At 39.6% G+C, this 16204-nt stretch overlaps 1 protein-coding gene across 2 annotated transcripts in view; it reads left to right on the forward strand.

Annotated features, from left to right (window-relative positions):
- plxna4 (plexin A4) overlaps positions 1–16204 on the forward strand; it is a 346384-nt gene that overhangs the window by 197889 nt on the left and 132291 nt on the right. For both annotated transcript variants that reach the window (XM_017494514.3, XM_047162222.2), the window contains exon 5: positions 13727–13827. In XM_017494514.3, coding sequence (XP_017350003.1) covers positions 13727–13827 — 101 coding nt within the window. The remainder of the gene's footprint in view (positions 1–13726; positions 13828–16204) is intronic.

Genomic DNA, 16204 nt, shown 5'->3' on the forward strand with positions numbered 1-16204 from the left:
ATTTTTGTTGCAAGCCCTGCCCATTAATACCATTTCATTCCTGTTGCTACTAAATACGATACAGCTGGAAGCATTGGTGCTGGACTGGTATTTAATTGGAAAAGCATCGTTCTAGTTTTCTGGTTCCGAGTAGAAAAAGGCCAGCAGAGAACATTTAATAATGCAGCTTTTAAGGAACGAGGATAATCTGTTTGCTGACAGCGATTACGCATTACTATTGTTGTAAGTAGTAGTAGTATCAGTTCTCCTCTGGGTTCTTGTGTGCCCTGTGTTATTGTTTTCAAGCTTATTAGAAACCTTTTTGGGAAAAAAGCATGTTTATAGTCTAAAATAATGAATGAAAGCCAATAGGGACCGTTTAGCATTTTACGGTTGACCTCATGCTGTGTATTCATTTGCTAAGTTACATTCATTGTTAACCATGTTAGCATTTCAGCTTCAAATTCTATTATGTACCGTCTGCTGTGGCGTCTTATCGTGCGGAGACGAGCGATTTTACACAAGAAATCTCTCGTCTTCTGTCTCCTGTTCTCTGCGCTGTTTGATTCAAAATTGGTGGATAGATTTAGTTCTTCACATTCTGAAGGAGCTAAAAGTGAAAAGGTGATTAGGTATCATCGTCATCTTTCTGAATCACCTTTGCTGTGCCCCGTGTGTAGTTTAAGCTAGTTTAAGTGTAAATTATCGAGAGCGTGTAACACACCAGTGCAATTACGAACACTTTTCTTTATGTCGGCCCTCGGGGAAGAGTCGCTCGCTTCTCCTTCAGATCGGAGGCGCGCCATCTGGTACCTCATCAGCGAAACCTTCGATAAAGACGACCTTTAATTTCAGTTATGGACAGGGGTTCAGTGGCAATCATACTGGCATCGTGCTCCATAATCCTCCATGTTTATGAAAGCACTTTCATTGGGTTTTCCAGCGCAGCCTATAGTCAGTCATTCACGGAGCAAAGAGATGGAAAGATTAAAGGCCGGGTTTCATTTCAGCCGGTTGGGGAAGCGGTGCTTTTGATTTGTAACTTATTAGTTTTATGGACCAGTGAAGCACTTCTTCTTGTTCAAGATGGTAAACATGCACATTTTTTTATGAAGTGCTGACGCAGCAGCGTTTGTACGAGCACAACGACCATAAACTTAAAGTAGTGCAGTGGGTGGAAAAAAACCCCAAACTAATTCACACATGCACTTTTGAAAAGAAATGTTTGGTGACTCATGCCTAAAATATTGTTTCGGGGGCAAATCCTTGTAGCTCCGGTTCGAAACTAAAGAACAAAAGATCAGATTTAGACATGTTTTGGCTGATCAAATATGTTTGGGATGGAAAATTGAATAAATGTCATTCTGGCTGCATGAGGAAGCAGGGATATATTTGGCTGGAGCGCCGGTGCTATAATATAATAGAAATGTAAATCATATCTAATGCAGGATTCTTGAAATCCGTTTAAGTATTTAATATGGAAACATTGTGCTGACAGATTGGCCACACGTACAGTATGCGTCAAACTCACTCAAATGATTAGTGATAACTGATTAATATACACTGCCATTCAAAAGTTTTTGAACACCTGGCGCTTTTGTAAGAAATAAAGCGCTTGAAAGTGGGCGGTTATGTAAGGTATAATCCAAGGCTAGGTCTGCATTGCGTGATTTTAATGCACAACGTGGTGGAAAACAAGCGTCTGATGTGAAGCGCACCTAGCTGTCGATTACCCCACTTATACCACGTTGATGTCAAGTCAAGCGTCGACGAGTTAAAGCCGTCATTGGTGTTTGCGGTGCAGACTGAAATGCGAAAAATTACGGTAAATTTTTTGTCAGTTATTTTATATACTTGTCGTTAGATCTAGAATTCTGCTCGCTCTAAATCATACACAGAGATAAATAGTGTGATAAGATTTATTTGAATGAATTATAATATATAGTAATTAGAGAGAGAGAGAGAGTTACCTGCGTCTGTGCCGCGTCTCTACTAATAGTGAAGCTTTGAGTGTAACTGTATGTTACTATGGTTACGGTTATTTAGGTTGGTGATTAAACTGACTGGAACGTCCTGTGCGTGATATGGTTTGAACGCACGCCTTTCAGCCAATCAGAATCGAGTATTTGGTCAGAAAATAAAGCTATGACAGAAAATAATCAACAACATATTCCTCCACAGTGATTTAACAATCTTTAAATAAAAAATTATTTTTAAAAAAACTAAACATGTATTAAACATCCATTTATAGTTATATGCTGTGTTGTGGGGTTTTTTTCCAGCCTGGGGTCACATTTATACAAATGGCACAAACAAACAAAATGTGATTGTAATAGCAGCAGTGATCCATGTGTCGAGATTTCCGACCTCTACGACATTAATTAAGAGCGAGTGAGATACACATAGACAGGAGGAAATGATGAAAATGAGAGATGCATTATTGCTGTGTGAGTGTGTGTGTGTGTGTGTGTGTGTGTGTGTGAGTGAGTGAGATGTTGGGTGGTAGTGACGCATGGAGCCTGTAGGCTGGATGATAAAAAAATTTGCTCTGTGTGTGTGTGTGTGTGTGTGTGTGTGTGTGTGTGTGTTGCTGCTGGGTCCACAGCATCAGAGGCTGAACACAAATCCACTTAACGTGCAGAGAAGCTGCTTCACCGTACAAATAATTGCATTTTCCATCTGGGACCTGGAGGGGCCGAGCAAACACTAAGCTTCCTGCTAACCTGGCTAAATATGGCCCAAGCTGACTAATGTCACAGTTTGTGTGTGTGTGTGTGTGTGTGTGTGTGTGTGTGTGTTATAGATGTGTAGTTTATGAATGACTCAGCTCTTAGAGCTGACTCTTTTAGCTGAACGTTGAGAGACGCCCCGCATATTTCTTTCTTCTTTTTTTTTTTTTTTGTAGGCAATGCTAATACTCTTTAGCGAAATTTTATTAAAATGTTTCCATGGAAACCTCTTTTCAACCTCTGAGCTGTTCGTTAGCACAACGCTGAGACATGTTTGACTCTGGTATCATATTCCGGCTCCTCCGCACGAGGGTGTAATAATAAAACAAAGTGGAATTAAAATTGCAAACACATCATTAAAAAAGAAATTACAGACAACAGAGTAGTAATCTGGTCAGCAGCCGTGATTAGTCCTAGCACATTCATAACGTTTGGGGGGGGGTTAGACCAAACGCAGAGGGGGGGGGGGGGGGGGGGCTATTTTGAAAGATATCCACATACACCGACATCCCGAACTAGTTAAATATCGGTTAGCTAGCAAGGTAGCTATGCTAACTACAGCTAGTGATGCTCAAAATAATTTGGTCATAGTTGGGACAGGTTTGGCTGCTGTTTAAATAAAATACTAAGCATTTCATGATATAATATGAAACTAAAATCCCATCTGTGTCTGTGACTATTCAAGCTAGTTAACTAGCAGCTTGTTAGCAGAGTATCTACATCATGTTAGTTTCAATTGCTACGATTGTTCATGACAATTCCAAGATAGTTAACTAGCAAGGTAGTGACTTTAACACCTGATAGTGATGAACCATATACAGTAGTGTCAAGTGTTGGGCTACATTTATATTTATATAAAATAAAATACAGAGCATTTTAAGACATAAAATGAGACTAAGATACTTTTATCCTGCTCATGTTTCTCTTTCACTGAGACAATTTGAAGCTCGTTTACTAGCAGCCAGCTAGCAGAGAAGCTACATTAGCTAATGTCAGTGATTAGCAAAATGGTTTGAATTGTAAATGGTAGAATTATATTTTGATAGGTTTGGCTGGTGTGTAAAAAAAAAAATGACCAAGAAATTCTTATCAAATGAGACTGAAATCCCACTGTGTCTGCCTTTTGAGGATTTTAGCTAGTTAACGAGCAGCTAGTTAGCAGAGTAGCTACATTAGCATATGTTACTTATTAACAACATTGTTTTCATTGTTATGGTTTGTTTACGATTGGGCTGTTGTTAAGAACACAATACTAAGAATTTAATTATATCTAATGGAGAGTAAGATGCTGAGATCAAGCTCATGTCTCTCTGTGACAATTCCAAGCTAGTTTACTAGCAGCTAGCTAGCAAAGAGTGGCCATATTAGCTAGTTATTACTAGCATAGTTTTCATTGTTGTGAGTTATTTTGACAGATTTGGGTGCTGTTTTACAGTAAAATTCCAACAATTTGATTGGTTGAGACTAAGATTCTCAACTGATGGTTCCAAGATAGCTTACATGCATATTATTGTCTTCTGTACCTCATTTTGTAACAAAAGCTAATAGCGAAGGAAAACTAAATATATTGTTGTGGCATCAGTTACTTCACACTACAGGCCTACGAATGTGAAAGTGTGAAGAAACCTGGAACAGAGGGTATAGTTTTATTCAGGCTGCCGAGTTTATAATTAGCCACACGGCTATCAGGCCTGTCTTTGTGTTTCGCCTGAGTTAGCATGCCACATCATATGAGGTAGTTGTCTGTTATAGAGGAGATGTATATGAGCAGGCTATGATCTAGGCAAGGAAATAAATGGAGAGAAGAGTGAATAATGGCTCATATTACACCAGTTCATCTCCCTCTGACAAGCAGACTGACACTGGTATGGATGTGACTCTGATTACGCTTTTGATGTCAGAATAAAGAAGACGTTGTACCTGAGAGAGAGAGAGAGAGAGAGAGAGAGAGAGAGAGAGAGAGAGAGAGTCTATATGTGTGTGAGAGATCTCTGGCAGGGTGGAAACATCCAAGCGGGACACTGATGGATTAAGTTCATATGTCATCCATGATGGTCCTTTGTCATCAGTCTTCTGCTTCATTGGAGGCTTCTAAACACTTCCAAGAAAGAGAAGAGGGAGAGATAAAAGGAAGTGTGTTTGTTTATGTGTGTGTGTGTGTGTGTGTGTGTGTGTGTGTGTGTGTGTGTGTGTTTGTCTGTGTGTGTGAGAGTGTCTGTGTGTCCATGCAGCTATGCTTATTTTTACTTTCGTGTTGTCTTTGGGAATGATTTTGCAGCTTTTGCAGTAGACTTAGTGGTCCTGTCATGTTTCTTTTACCCCAAAAAGGGGTTATGATGGTTAACTAAAAACTAAAGATCAAAATAAAAACTAAGATCAAAATAAGTTGAGCACAACAAAAATAATTACAAAAAAAAAAAACAATGAAAACAAAAACTACTATAGTACTATAAAAAAAAATACTACTAAAACTAAAAATATACAAACTATTACTGGAAAAAATCAAGCTAAAACTCGAAAAACTGCTACTAAAAATGACAAATAAAACATACATGACAAAAGCTACTACTAAAATGAAACCAAAATATAAAAATGTTTACTAACAAATAAAGCTACAACTATTGCTAAAAAATGAAAAATATAACTTAAATTACAAAATGTAAAACATAAAAATAAAGTAAAAACTATGACTAAAAATGTAAACTAAATCTACAAAAGATTTTAATGAATCAGAAACCTGTAATTTCTTTTCTTTTACCAAAAAGGGATTGTACTTAACTAAACTAAAACAAACAAATAACAAAAATAAATGAAAACTACAAACTATAAAAAAAACTACTTTTATGAATGAAAAAAAAAGAGGGAGATTTACTCATTGCGTTAGTTCTGTTCAGAAAACACGCTTCGGAGAGTAAATACTAAAGTTGTGTCCCAAATGTAGTACTGTACACTTACACTATGCACTGTGCACTACCGTCTAGTGTGTTGATTTTAGAAGGGTAATATCATCCCAAACAGAACGGCGCATCAACGGAGCATGACGTCATACGCACGCTAGCATTAGCAAACACTCAGAGTCACCCATAATGACTTTCTTCAGTTTACTTTCTGTCAGCGTTACCTTTTATTCCCAACATTACCCCAGTCACACTGAGGAAGAGCGTGTGTAACCTCCAACTCTAAGACAGGGCGCATTTTAAACACAGTGGAAATCAAACCGATGCACGAGGACAAACTTATATTTATATCCAAAATGCTCCACTGTGTGTAAGGGGCGGGGAAACTGGTGCGGGCTGCTTAAAAGGTTTAGTTTAATTTAAGTTTCTTGTCATCGTATGGTGTACTCGCGCACTTGCAGTGTAAATTCTGTCGTTTATTATAACGGAAGTGATGTGTTAGTAACGAGGCCGCGTTGCTGATCGCGCGCGATGTAGACGCGGTGATACAGAGTGTAGCGCGAGTAAGAGCTGTGATGTCTAATTAAGACTCTGATCAAAAATAAACACAAGTAAAATAATATTCCTAAAGACAGCGAGTAACAGAAACCACAAGGTGCAGTGAAAGAGTTTATTATTCATTTAGGACCGGAGTTTAATTCAGTGCTTTTTGTGCATCCATAAGAAAATAGTGCATAAATACTATAAAATAAATATTATATATATTTATATATATATGTGTGTGTAGTAATTTATTTTATAGTTTTTATGCATTATTTTTATGGATGCACAAAAAGCACTGAATTAAACTACAGTCCTAAATGAATAATATATATTCTGGTGTGTGTGTGTGTGTGTGTGTGTGTGTGTGTGTGTGTGTGTGTGTGTGTGTGTGTATTGGGTTCTTTTCTGTTTTGGACAAACAGTTGTGTAAAGTTTTAGTCTGAAGTTTACATTTGTAACGCTCAGTTTGTTGATTTTATTTTAAATAAACAAAAAAACTGGTGCTGAATGGTACTGCTTGCCCCGCCCCATCCGATTAATCGATTAATCGGAAAAAAATAATCTGCCAACTAATTGATTATGAAAATAATTGTTAGTTGCAGCCCTAGTAAGCAGGTTTAATTATTAATAAGTAATCATCGAATTCTCTATTACTGCCTTATGAATATATTATTACGAATATTAAATTCATTATACGGCGGCAACTAAAAATTAGACAGACTTGAAATTACTAGTAACAACTAGTAATTAAACAGAGTTAAAAAAATAAATAAATAAACACAAGAGCAATAATAACAGTACTCTGAATTCAGCAAATCAGCATTTTAATGTTTTTTTAGCCCAAGTTTGATTTACTCATGAGGTTTCCGGGTATTTTTTTACGACGTGTGTTCGTCATTAACTGCTGTACTATGTTGCTCGGTCTCCCTGTGGCGCTTGTGATATGGAGGACACACGAGTCTCATAGGCAATTAGACGTGCACCAGTGGTGAGGAATCGAGAGGGTTGCTCGGCTTCCTGAGCCACTTTCACGCAGCCTGATATGCACTATGGTTCTGGGGGATTTTATATATGTATATATATATATATTTTTTTTTAACTGCTGGTGACTCACTCTGTAACTGAGCTCATGTTAATGGATCCACCGGAGCGACGGAAGAGAGACGAGCGATGGGGTTTAGTCAGGGGTTCGTGAGAAGGCGGCTGATGAGGCAAAAAAGCATGGAAAAGTAGCTAATAAAATTACACCAATGACTAAACAACAGGCCCCTGACAGCCCCCCCAACCACCCCCTCAACCCCCCCAAACGCTAATGATGCGAGTGAGGCAGCCGCCTGCCAGTTAGCATTGAGCAGGTGGATTACGCTAACTGTTGGATATTAACGTTGGTTTATTAGCTCTTTAAAGCTTCTAAAGTCACCTGGAATTGGGAGGAAATGAGGAGCAATAACTTTTAATTAGCTGAGCATGTAGGCGTTCGTAAAATGCGCATGTTTGCACAGACCTTGTGCCCACTCACACAAAAACACACACATATGTTGCTTTCTCTCTCATGATTGTCTTCTAACCCTGTTTCAAAGCAGCGTTAATCTGCTAGATGGTGATGTTTGCCGATTTGCTTCATTTTCCAGCAGTTTCCAGATAAATGAGTAATAACTCTAACAGATGTAGAAGATTCCTCTTCCTACTCTACTGCCAAATTGATGCTCCACAGAGTACCGGGGATGTCAGGAATACATCCTTCTACCCATCTCTCTTTCTCTATCTTTCTCTCTCTCTCTCTCTCTCTCAAACACACACATACACTCTGTTGACCTGTTTCTCATTCGTCATAACAAGCGGAAAGTCTGTATTTTCTGACTCAGAACTTCACACCTCAAACTCGGCTGTGTAGAGGCAGAACAAACTGCCTGACACTTTTTTAAAATCACATTAAAGATGGCTGAGAAGGTTTATACTTCTTTATTTATTTTAAACAGATGGATGGATGGATGAAGTTTATCTGTTAAGTGCTTCATTAAATACATAGGAATAAATATGCTGAATTGCTCACCATACATATCAACACATATTATATGTGATGAGGAAAGGGACAGATTAGCTCTTTCTCTCTCTCTCTGTGTGTGTGTGTGTGTGTGTGTGTGTGTGTGTGTGTGTGTGTGTGTGTGTGTGTGTGTTAAAAATTATTTTTAAGAAGTCTAAAGAAACTTTCAAGGATCCCAACTATTATTCTATGTTTAGTGATATATTAAAGCCTATTTATACACAAAGATCATCTACAAAATATCTGGTTAAATTATACCACTGTTCAATTCTAAATCCTGATTGGTCGGAAAATGTTGGCGCACTTTACCCTTCTTCAGGGTCACAGGGAACCTGGAGCCTATCCCAGGGAGCATTGGGCACAAGGCGGGGCACACCCTGGACAGGGTGCCAATCCATCGCAGGGCACAATCACTCACACACTCATACACATTCATACACTACAGACATTTTAGACATGCCAATCAGCCTACCATGCATGTGTTTGGACTGTGGGAGGAAACCCCCGCAGCACGGGGAGAACATGCAAACTCCACACACACAGGGCCACGGTGGGAATCGAACCCCCGACCCTGGAGGTGTGAGGAGAACGATTATTAGGCGAATTATTACAGAACTCCAAGTATAGATTCCGATTCCTAATGAACAAGCCAAAGTCATCAGGGGAAGAAAAAAAAATCTCTTTGGAACACTGGGATTTAATTTTTAAGCAGAAAACGTTTTCTAAATTTATGATTTGTTTTTTTCTGCTAAATATTTGTTTCATAATTATAATCATTAATACCAAATTACCTCCCCCTGAGAGAATTCCAGCACTGAGCCGCTTCTTGTAATGTCTGACTAGGCTGGAAAAAACATCATTAAAGCAGTTTTTCTATTCGTTTAAATAATAGTCATTTTCTAAAGTCATTTTTGGACATTACTTTCATGAAGGGTGTCAATACTTCTGACTGTATTCATTTACGTGCTCGATATGTTGCTCTACATACCTTACGTACTTTTACAGCCGCCGTGTCTATAACCTGATATTTCATCACTACAACGCAGAAACACACACACACACACACACACACACACACACACACATATACACACTCTATAAACCACTGCACTCAGATTAAGCCCCTTTCATTAATATTAAAAAGCACATTCCGGAAAACGAATTTCACCACATTTCCAAAGCCTTATTGTTCATCATAGCAGAAAAATGTGGTTTCTCTATCTGCTCCCTGATCTGCATCAGTGCCTTACTTGCCTGTGATTGGTCGTTGGAGAAGTGTGTTTGTCTGCAAATGCAGCTTTAGAGCTGTGAAATGGAGTGCGGCGAGATTGGCTCCGTGGATGATATTCACAGGACTGCACGGGGAATGGGGGAATGGGGAGATAGGTTGCTTCCTGGAGATTGAACCAGTCTTCAGGATCAAACCTGGGTGAGAATGCATTACTAAGATTAAGCCTTTTATGTCTTAATCGCATTTAAAGTCTTAGTGTAGAGCAATGCACCGCACTGTAAATGCAGTCTACATTAAAGAACACTTTGGCTTAATACGGAGGAAAAAAGATATGTGTCGGGATTTAAAATGGTGTTGTGACTGTTTATACCACTGTTCTTTTAATTCGCAAATCTGATTGGTCATTTTCTATAACAGAAGCTCTGACTGTAACGCAGCTGCAAATCAGAGGTTTATATATTAACACGCTCGGTCTAATACATTAGTGCTTCTATAGTAACGGCTGTATTTTTAAAAAAGATGTAATTGTTGACATGGTGAAGCTTTATGGAAGAAGAAGATGATGGAAGGAGTCTCCAGTGTAAGTGTGTTGTAACAGTCAGTACTGTAAGTTTATCAACTTCAGGACAGAGGACTTTGCGGTTTCTCTGTAACAAGCTGACTAGCTGTTTATAACTGCTATAACGTAAGTGATTCAAGAACCTACCTTGCAGACGTTCCACAACATTAAAGGTAACTATAAATGGATAAAAAGTTTCCTGGGGAATCCCAAAACCACACACACAGACACTAAAATCCTTTCTTTTCTTTTTTCAAAAGGGGCAAATGATGTTGAATAATTGCTTGACAAAGATCAAACAATACATATTAAACATAGCATTTTTATATTTCTTAAAGAGGCTTGAAACACTGAATTGAATTGCTGTTTAGTGAATCATTGAATCAAGTAGCTGTTTAGTGGATCACTGAGTTGAATTGCTGTTTAGTGAATTATTGAATCAAGTAGCTGTTTAGTGGATCACTGAATTGAATTGCTGTTTAGTGAATCATTGAATCAAGTAGCTGTTTAGTGGATCACTGAGTTGAATTCCTGTTTAGTGAATCATTGAATCAAGTAGCTGTTTAGTGGATCACTGACTTGAATTGCTGTTTAGTGAATCATTGAATCAAGTAGCTGTTTAGTGGATCACTGACTTGAATTGCTGGTTTAATGTTTACTGGATCATTGAATTGAATTGCTGTTTAGTGTATTGAAGTGAATCGCTGTTTAAGGAAGCATTGAATGAAATAGCTGTTCAGTGGATCAGTGAATCAAATCTCTGATTAGTGTAGTGCATTTAATCGCTGTTTAGTGAATCACGGAATCAAATAGCTGGTTTAATGCTTAGTGAATCACTGAATCAAATAGCTGGTTTAACGTTTATTGGATCACTGAATTGAATCGCTGCTTAGCGTAATTAATTGAATCAAATCGGTCTTGATTGACAAATTTCCCTTTTAAGTCCAACTGAAAACCAATGAATCATGAATCGAGTCAATTTGTGGTCAGCCCAGAGATTTACTCACCTAATAATCACTTTTATAGCGATTAGAGTATGGAAATGCAATGGAAATGCAATCTACAGTATATTAAAGGCCATGTTGGATTAATTTGGAGGCATAATATAGTAGTCAGTAATATTGTTTAGTGGTATTGCAAGCAGTTGCTGTGAATTTTTCATATGTACCCGAGAGCAACAGTCGCACAATGCTAGTCACCTTCTTTATTTCCGATCATCAGTCAAAATGTCTCAGACGGAGCTTGTTTCATATTTCCAAATTCTGTTATATCAGTTCTAATTTCCGAATAATACACCACCGATTTGGCACAATGTTGTATATAGATCATGGCAAACACCCAAGAGGAGTGGATGAACGCAAATTGGAGATGATGATGATGAATGGTTAGTGCTTTGTCATAACGAAACAGAAATTCTATGAATGCATATTTGGCAGGTGGGTCAAGGGCAGTGTTTTCAACACGAGGACATTAATTTCAGCGCTGGTGATTACTAGGCTGACAGGAAGCGGATGGATCTTACCTGTTCCTGAAATGACACATGAAAAACTATGGAAAGCCACTTAAGATTACGTGCACGGTGGGGAACTGTTTGTCTCTCGGCTTCGGTTCTAAGTAGCAGACAGGAAATCTCTTGCTACATTTCTTGCTCTCAGGCTGACAGGTAATTGACAACAGTCATTGGCCGCTGACGGGTTATTAATCAAAAGGCAGACGGAAGCCGAGGGCTCTAAGCTTTCGCCCTGGAGACAGTGATGACACAGGGTCCTGTCCCTCCTGGGTTATTACATCTATATTCCAGTCTTTCTCTCACTCCTCTCCCTTGATTCTGAAGGAAAGGAACTTGAATCCTGGCGTGTTCTGCAGTTTAACCGGCATGATGTGTGAAGTGTGCAAATGTTCATTACACATTCTCATCATTTCACATCGTCACCAGAGACATTTCCCATGTGACTGGTGTGAAAAGACTGGTCATTGTCACCCTGACACAATTTAGGCCGTTTCCCAGGTCAGGAACAGAACTTCCTGCTGCTTGTCATCTTAACCCGTACGCACATATCTCCACTTCCTTGCCATGTGTTCCGTCTTCGTCATTTTCAGTCAAGACCCGTTTGACCTCATATCCTTCAAACAATTTAACAGTATTGAAACTTTTTTTAATAGGTGTCAAAACAGTCTTCCACAATATGTTTTAGGGTTCTTTTAAAGGTTTGTTTGATGTACATGGTTCTTTGGATGGTTAAGAGTATTTTGCTTCCTACTTAGAAACCTCTCAGTTGGGGAAATACTCCATTGACGTCATTGATACTCCAAAGACAACCCAAAGAACCTTTTAAGGGTTTACAGAAACAATGTTTCCCAAGAGATCTTTGGATGGTTAAGACTTCTTTGCTTCCTGAAAAGGTCCAACTCTAAACCCTGTCTGATAGGAAAACACTCTGGGTTTCTGGGTTCTACATAGAACCTTTAATGGTTTCCCCAGAAAGACAAGCCAAATAACAATGTACACTCTTGGAGGAAAAAAAGGGATGTTCAAGGTTTGTGTGTGTGTGTGTGTGTGTGTGTGTGTGTGTGTGTGTGTGTGTGTGTGTGTGTGTGTGTGTGTGTGTGATTGTTAAGAGCTCTGTGGTTTCTAAAGAGGTCCTACTGAAAACTCGCTCCCTAGAAGTGAAATGGTGTTGTAGGGTTCCATGTGGAACTTTCAAGGATTTCAAAGAAAGATACGCTGAAGAACCATTTAAATAACACTTTAATGTACACTTTCAGAGAAAAGGGTTCCTCAAAGGTTCATTGGATTGTTAAGAGCTTTGTATTTACTTACCTACAGGGGATTGTGTGATAGGGAAAGGTTCGGTTTTGGGGTTCTACAAAGACATGTTTAAATGTTTCCCCAAAGAGACAAGATAAAGAATCTGTTAGGCTTCTAAATAACCATGTAAACTGTTAGGGTTCTTTAATGGTTCTTCAGGATGTGTAAGTAAAGTGGTTTTATTTGGAACCCTCTCTAGCACTCTTTGTTGTTGGGTTCTACAAAGTAACAATTTGCACTTTTAGAGAAAATGGTTCTTCAGGCATTATTTGGATCGTTAAGAGTAAGAGCGGTCTTATTCGGAACCCTCTTTGATGAGGAAACACTCTGTTGTAGGGTTCTACATAGCATTTTTAAGAGTTCCCCAAGAGAGGCAAGCTGAAGAAACCTTCATGTTCTCTCTGATAGGGAAATGTTTTGTTGTTGGGTTCTACAGAAAATATTTTCCACAGAGAGACATGACAAAGAATTATGTAGGGTTCTAAGTAACAATGTAAACTGTTAGAGAAAATGGTTCTTTTAGGGTTCTTTAGATTGGTAAGAGTTCCTGGTTTCTTAAAGTGTTTTTATCTGGAACCTTCTCTTAAATGGAAATGCTCTGTTGTTGGGTTCCTCATAGAACCTTTTAATGTTTCCCCCCCAGATAGACAAACTGAAGAACCCTTAAGAGGCCACATAACCCTTAAGAGTCCACTCTTAATGAAATGGGTTCCTCAGGGACTTTTTGGATTGGTAAATGTTCTGCGCTTTCTGTAGGGGTTTCATCTAGAACCCTTTCTGCTGGGGAAACACTCTGTTGTTGGGTTCTACAATGAACATTCAAGCGTTTCCTTAGAAATACAACCCACAATATACACAGAACCCATTGGACCAATTTATTTGACGATTTTTCAATCCGCTGACTGATTCTCTCCATCTTTCCTTCTCTTTTCCAGCTCACTCGTGCTCCAGTAGAGGCTTGTGAGCAGTACTCATCCTGCAATGAGTGTCTGGGCTCCGGGGATCCTCACTGCGGCTGGTGTGTGCTGCACAGCATGTAAGTACTTCCTGTTCGTACCGTATGCATTCAGGCAGCATTAAAGTAAAATGAAATGTATTTGAAAATTTCAATATATCGTGAATGCCTTTATGACGTTATATACTATAGCATATAGCTTACCACATGCCTGTGTAAACGATCATAAACAGCCATAGTTACATAGACACTAATGTTGTAATGCATTATAGCACATGCTGTTAGGGGGTTGATCAAGTCTGTATGAAGAAATAAAACACACACACACACACACACACACACACACACAGAAAGAGCTAGGCTGTCCCTTTCCTCATCACAGAGAGATGAGTTAGATGTGCCGGGCCCTTGGGGGGTCTGGCACATTTCCCACTTCACCATAAATTGAATTGGATTCTCATCATCTTGTGAAGACCCTGGAGGTGTGTATGTGTCTGTGTTTGTGTCTTCAGGGGGATCTGCAGCTTTCTCAAATCTCCACACCAATACACACCCTTTTTTCTTCTTTTCTTTTCTTTCCTTTTTTTTTTTTTTTGCGCACACGCACGTGCATCAGCACAATCACTGAGGAGAAACAGCAAAGTCCGAGAAGGTCACAGTGTAGAGAGCAGGACACAGGACAGAGCGGATAAAGCCTGTAAAGTGAAGTGGAAGAACCACAGCCGGATTTAGTCGCGAGAAATCCACGCGGCTGCTTAGATCTAGAGAACAAACCGTTCTGAATGCAAATGGACCTGAACTTACAATAATACTAATGGATATCATTCAACCAGACTGGAGAATTCTCAACCATTCCTGGTCAGAAATGTAGCTAGTTTGCGTTGCTATTCTGCCAAACGACAAGTGACATAAGTGATATATTAATGTGAGCACAGGGTTTAACAGCACTCTCCACCACCATCCAAAACACCAACTGAGGGAATGTCTTTTGAAGGATGGTGTTCATCTCTCCAGTTCAGTTCCAGCGATGCCCAAACACCTTACTAACAGACTTGATGTTGTATTTTCCGTTAATTTGTCACCCATCAGTAAACCCATGTTGAATTTAGTAGCACACTGTGTCTGGTTACATATTAAATATTTAGGATGGATATTAAATATAATAGGGGCGCACGGTGGCGCAGTGGTTAGCACGTTCGCCTCACACCGCCAGGGTTGGGGCTTTGATTTCCGCCGCTACCCTGTGTGTGTGGAGTTTGCATGCTCTCCCCATGCCCCGGGGGTTTCCTCCAGGTACTCCGGTTTCCTCCCCCAGTCCAAAGACATGCATGGTAGTCTGATTGGCGTGTCTGTAGTGTATGAATAGCTGTGTGATTGTGCCCTGTGATGGATTGGCACCCTGTCCAGGGTGCACACCACTCTGCGCCCCATGCTCCCTGGGATAAGCCCCAGGTTCTCTGCGACCCTGAAGGATAAGCGTTATAGAAAATGGATGGATTAAATATAATAGACATTTTTTGGTATTTTATCAGGACAGATACAGTTTTGAGGGTGAGTGCTGGGATTTTTGGTGTTAGCTGGCCATTTAAAGACATCCTGGAAAGACAGAGAGAGGGGGGGGGGTGTGTGAGCATGTACTGGGAGAAGGATGCTGATCCTGTCATTGCTGTCGAGTTGCCTCTCTTAGGACAGATGAAAGCATTAGTGGGCACAGGAATGGGCTTTTGGCTCTTAGCTTGGCTAAGTTCAGGGACACTTAAAAAGTTGTTCTCCCTCTCCCCACCCCCCCACCCCCCCTCTCTCTCTCGCTTTTTGTTGTTTGGTGCATTAGCAGAGAAAGGTGAGACTGGGAGCTTAAATAGCATGTCTGTGTTCCAGTCCTCTAGAGACTCTCAGACCTCTTGGTAACATTCCTCTACCCGCTGCCTGTACCGCACCGACCTGAGCCGCTCCTCCTCTACTGGGCAGAGTTACAGCTTTGATCCCGTTCAAATACAGACACAAAGCTTTTTCTCAGGCTATTTATGGATTTTTGTAGAGCAGGATTGGACATAAATCCAGCGTACCTCACACGAGAATTGAACCCGTAACCTCTTGGTTATCTGAGATGAAAAGTACTATTATTGCAATGACTTGAATCGTGAAAGTGTAATTAAAAACGAATACGTTTAAAATGAGCAATTTCACTCTTCTATACCCCTTTACGTTTCAGATTGATTGCAAATTTCAAACCTTGTCACGCAGATATTTGCATTTTTGCCCAGCTAACCATCCAATCAATTATCTATCACAAGGATATTTTTTTTTAAAAATTGCCGATGTTAATGAGACCTCAGCCAGTTTTTTTTTTTAACACAGAGAAAGCTCGACCAATGACAATGTCCTCCTACGAGCTAGTAAAGGCACTAGTAATGGACGTCTTTGGCACAGTTAGTGCTTGACTAGGATTATGCTACTC

The sequence above is a fragment of the Ictalurus punctatus genome, chromosome 19 (genome assembly GCF_001660625.3).
Source record: "Ictalurus punctatus breed USDA103 chromosome 19, Coco_2.0, whole genome shotgun sequence".
NCBI lineage: Eukaryota > Metazoa > Chordata > Actinopteri > Siluriformes > Ictaluridae > Ictalurus > Ictalurus punctatus.